The 4886-nt window shown below is 53.5% G+C and overlaps 1 protein-coding gene across 6 annotated transcripts in view; it reads right to left on the bottom strand.

The window, feature by feature from the left end:
- Window positions 1–2106: 2106 nt before the first annotated feature.
- Window positions 2107–4886, bottom strand: part of RPL29 (ribosomal protein L29) — a 10236-nt gene continuing 7456 nt past the window's right edge. The window contains exons 1-4 of one of the 6 annotated variants that reach the window (XM_011986247.1): window positions 4685–4717; window positions 4219–4257; window positions 3837–3901; window positions 2107–2624 (exon numbers count right to left, since the gene is read on the bottom strand). In XM_011986247.1, coding sequence (XP_011841637.1) covers window positions 2253–2624; window positions 3837–3901; window positions 4219–4255 — 474 coding nt within the window. In that variant the 5' untranslated portion in view covers window positions 4256–4257; window positions 4685–4717 and the 3' untranslated portion in view covers window positions 2107–2252. Of the gene's footprint in view, window positions 2625–3836; window positions 3902–4218; window positions 4264–4558; window positions 4718–4886 lie in introns of those variants that run through there. The other 5 variants (XM_011986244.1, XM_011986243.1, XM_011986245.1 and 2 more) reach the window with 5 other exon arrangements.

Raw genomic sequence — 4886 nt, 5'->3', positions numbered from 1 at the left:
TTTTAGTAGAGATGGGGTTTCACATCTGCCTCCCGGGTTCAAGGGATTCTCCTGCCTCAGCCTCCCAAGTAGCTGGGACTACATGCCTGCGCCACCACCCCTGGCTAATTTTTTTATTTTTAGTAGAGACAGGGTTTCACCAAGTTGAGCAGGATGTTTTCGATCTCTTGTCCTCAGGGGATCTGCCCGCCTCAGCCTCCCAAAGTGCTGCGTTTACAGGCGTGAGCCACCGTGCCTGGCCTAGACTGGCTTACTTTACATTGAACCCGTACAGAAGTCTTGTGATGGATGCCAGGTCCCACTAGCAATGCAGAAACAGGTTTCACTGGCCAGGTGCAGTGGCTCATGCCTGTAATCCCAACACTTTGGGAGGCTGAGGCGGGCGGACTGCCTGAGCTCAGGAGTTCAAGACCCAGCATGGGCAACATGGCAAAACCCCATGTCTACTGAAAATACAAAAAAATTAGCCAGGTGTGGTGGCATGTGCCTATAGTCAGGAGGCTGATTCTAGAGAATCGCCTGAACCCAGGGGATGGAGGTTGCAGTGAGTGTAGATCACGCCACTGCATTCCAGCCTGGACGACAGAGCGAGACTCTCTCAAAAGAATAAAGAAACATGTTCCACTAATATAGTTTGCCCTAGACGACAGAGCTTGGAGGTGCATGAGTTGAGACTTAAGAACTGGAAATTTGTGCTTCCTGAGCACAAGGCAGATTCCATGTAGAAGCTGGAGGCTGAAGGCAGCAGCTGGGTGTGATCTTAAGCCCAGTTGAAGCCCTGACCTGGCCTCCCCCTCAGACTGGCACTTGGTAAAGGGATCACTTTTTTCATGGCAGGAACACTTGGGACCTCACTTTGGAAGTCATCAACTTGGTGGCCTGTCTGGGCCAAACCACCTTCAGAACACAACCTGCTCCTGCTCCCTTTCAACCCCATGTCTACCTGACACGCCTTGGCAAGGGGCAGTTGGCCTCCCAGAGACTGCCAGGATTACAGTCAAGAGCTAGCAGCCCCAGCCCTGGTTGGGCAACTGAAGCCTCCTAGGGCCCCACATGGACTGCCTAGGATCAAATGCTACCCCCACCCCTTCCCAGCTTCATTATCTTCAACATTTTCTCACCAGTGAAACAAAGATAATCATAATATCTATTTCGGAATTAGGGGATCACATGCCATGGGCTGCACCTGCTGCTGTAGCATAACAGCACCCCTTTATGAGTTTCTACACTGTCCAAGGCTGGTTTTGAGGATTAAGTGCAGCTGGGAAGTGCCCACCTGGTGCCTTCTATAGGAAGCCTCCACAAATGCTTATTTTACTACTTGCTTCACTGACTGCTGAGGATGAAGACCTCTATGTGAAGCAGCTGACTCGGGCACAGCAGGGTCAGAACCAGTCATGGGAGTAAAGCAGTGCCACCACCATCTGCCTTCCTGGATCCCTAGCTGTTGGGGAACTAACATAGCCCAGAGCAGTGGATGCTGACCGGGTGCATCGAAAGAACCCAAGTCTGGGACACCTCAGGCCAGAGTGCAGAGCTGCTCAGCGGGGCCCCTTCCCCTCCCTCGGAGTACGTGTTAAGACCTCATGAGGATGTTTATGATTTCTCCCTTTGGGCCAGGCGCACTGGCTCATGCTTGTAATTCCAGCACTTTGGGAGGCTGAGGCAGGCGGATCACGAGGTCAGGAGATCGAGACCATCCTGGCTAACACGGTGAAACCCCATCTCTACTAAAAATACAAAAACAGAATTAGCTGGGTGTGGTGGCAGGTGCCTTTAGTCTGAACCACTTGGGAGGCTGAGGCAGGAGAATGGCGTGAACGGAGGCGGCGGAGCTTGCAGTGAGGTGAGATGGCGTCACTGCAGTCCAGCCTGGATGAGAGGAGACTGTCTCAAAAAAAAAAATTACTCCCTTTGCTCGGCAACTTACGCAGTCCAGCAAGCAATGTGCCCGAGCTTCCCAAAAGCCCTCAATCATTTCTCATTCATTAGGTCCTCCTCTTGCACTACACGGCCCCATCTCCTGACTCCCACCCACCCCCCACCACCCACAGACTCATGTTTCTCCCACACCAACAGATGGAGCAACCAAACCCAGTCCCAGGATCATAGACAGAGGCTAACAAATCCTGCCTCAGGTTTATTTGTACAAATAGCACAGGAGGACCCCAGCCCCATGCAGATGGCAGCCCAGAGGTGGGGGTGGGGGGTCGCACTAGTCCTTCTGTCCTCACGTTGGCAGACAGAGATACCTACTCTGTAGCCTTTGTAGTGGCCTGGGCACCTTTGGGAGCCTGAGCTGGAATTGAAGCTGGAGCTGCAGCCTGGGCCTTGGTTTGATCCTTGGCCTTGGCCTTGGCCTTTGGCCGGCACAGCCGGAGCCCCTTGGCAATGCGAGCACGAGCACGCTTCCCAAGCTTGGGGTGGGCAATGTAGGCAAGTCGATCAAGCTTTCGGCTGACACCCTTTGGGATCTTGGGCTTAACCTCCTTGGGCTTTACGAGGGCCTTGACAGCCTCGGCACGTGCACTCATGGCCTTGGCATTGTTGGCCTGCATCTTCTTTAGGCCCTTCTTGTTGTGCTTCTTGGCAAAGCGCATGTTCCTCAGGAACTTGGGGTCCACCTGAAAAGCAGGAAAGGTACAGGTGGCAGCATGTGGGTCCCCAAGTGTCTCACTGATGCCTCTCTCCATAGGGGTACCGAGTATTCTAAAGACAGCATCAAGTCAACCTCAAATGTGGAAATACCCAACCTGTTAAAACTATTTCCAGAAAAAGGGTACCACCACCCCAGGGAGCCGATACTCCACCTGGGTAATGCTGTACAGACCTCCTTCAAGAACAAAATTACAAGCCGCTTTGCTGCCCTGTCTGCCAAGGTTGCGGGGTTTCAACTTCCTACAGCAAGGGTTCCACCAAGTTTCTTCCTGACATCCCCTCAGGGACACCCCCGCTCCCATCTTTAGAAGAAGGTGTCAATTAAATACCAAGTCTGGTCCAAAAGACTTATAGCCGAGGCAGAATATGGGGAAACCGAGGCACAGAGTTTGTGATTTTTTTTTGTTTTTTTGAGACGAAGTCTTGCTCAGACGCCCAGACTGGAGTGTGGTGGTGCGATCTCGGCTCACTGCAAGCTCCGCCTCCGGGGTTCACGCAATTCTCCTGCCTCAGCCTCCCAAGTAGCTGGGACTACAGGCGTCCGCCACCACGCCCAGCTAATTTTTTGGTTATTTTTAGTAGAGACAGGGTTTCACTGTGTTAGCCAGGATGGTCTCAATCTCCTGACCTCGTGATCCACCCGTCTCAGCCTCTCAAAGTACTGGGATTACAGGCGTGAGCCACCACGCCCGGCCAGAGTTTGTGATTTACTTCACAGAACAGAGAGCAAAAGGGGAGGAACAGACTGGGGACACGCTCAGCCGTCCCCTAGACCCTCCAGCCTTCTTGGCTAATTCTTAGAACTCCCTGACACAGGAAGAGAAGCTGACCCCAAGTACAGCACTGGGTCAGGTCGAGGTCATAAGGCTGGTCAGTGTGGGAATGTGCCCTGAACACACTCAGACAAGGCCACTCCTTACCCTAAGTGCCACTGCCAAGCAAGGGAGATGGCCAGGAGCAGGTTACGCCCTGACCAGAGGATTACACTTCAGGCTGGGGAAGACCAAGGAAAGCTTTATTATGGGTCTGGTAGGGTAGAAAAAGGAATTGCAGGCTTTGGCTAGGCCAGTTAGGCTCTGCTCAGGCAGAAGCCAAAGTAAGAGAAAAACTACATGAAAGGCCTTGACTGTGCACCTGGAACCAAGAAAAGACACTTCCACGTGATTCAGTGCACTCACCCCCTTAAGAGATTCGTATCTTTGTGATCGGGGTTTCTTGATACCATTTCTGTGCCATTTTCGGGCTGTGGGAGAAAAAAGGGAATTAAGCCAACAAAGAACTTTCCTCTGATAAAGACCACCCAACATCACAGCTGGCAAGTCTGGGAGAACCAACGCTTCCTACAGCAGCTACGCTTGAGATATGGGAAACCCTTACTACTAAATGCAAAACACTGTGTATCTCAAGTGGATCTCTAAACCTATAACCCTAAAGTTATTACTGGGTGAAATCAATCAGCCTCAGGCCCACAATGGAAACGTGCCCCTTCATCCCTGCCCCAGTTTGCCTGAACCAGTCCTTGCCAAGGTCTGGGATGTAGACAGGGCCCGAAAAACTTACACTGGTTGTGTGTGGTGTGGTTCTTGGACTTGGCCATGTCTGCACCTGGAAGACAAAAGTGGAGATCAGGGTTAGGGGCTCTCCAGGCTGGGCCACCTCTGCCCCCCCGGCCCCCGCCCGACCCATCTGGTGGAACGTGAGACCAGAAGCCAGAAACGAGCCTGCAGACAGAAGATGTGCAGCCTCCACCAGTCTCGACTTACTCTGCACGACCCGACGCCAGTCCCCGACTCCCAAACCCACGTAACGATGCCCTGAAATCAACTCCTTACCCCCGGAAAGCTGCGTTCCCCAATAAAGTGGCTTTCCCCGCCATTCCCCTCTTAGGACCTAGAAACACCATTCCCACCCCGCAGCCTTCGCTCCCCACAGACACACAGTCGGTCACCCGTCCTCTCCGCAGCCTGCGCCCCGCCGCCGCTCGTAAGTCGCGGATGGCATCGGATGCCGCGCGGCCAACACTTACCTTTAGCCGCGGCTCCCGAAGCGCCTAGAACCGGAAGAGAAAGGGGCTGCGGTGCAGCACGGGAAATAGGGTCAATAACGCCGGAAAGTACTACTGGAAAGGCTTCCCTCCGCTCCGGGAAGAAAAGTTCCGAGGCCCGGAAGAACCAAGCCGGACGTGGAGGCAGTGCTACGAGCTTGCCTCCGCCCCCTTCAGGCTACCT

Source organism: Mandrillus leucophaeus, unplaced genomic scaffold, assembly GCF_000951045.1.
Source record: "Mandrillus leucophaeus isolate KB7577 unplaced genomic scaffold, Mleu.le_1.0 Scaffold296, whole genome shotgun sequence".
NCBI lineage: Eukaryota > Metazoa > Chordata > Mammalia > Primates > Cercopithecidae > Mandrillus > Mandrillus leucophaeus.
Note: the sequence above shows the minus strand (reverse complement) of the source record. Positions and strands in the feature narration are given on the sequence as shown.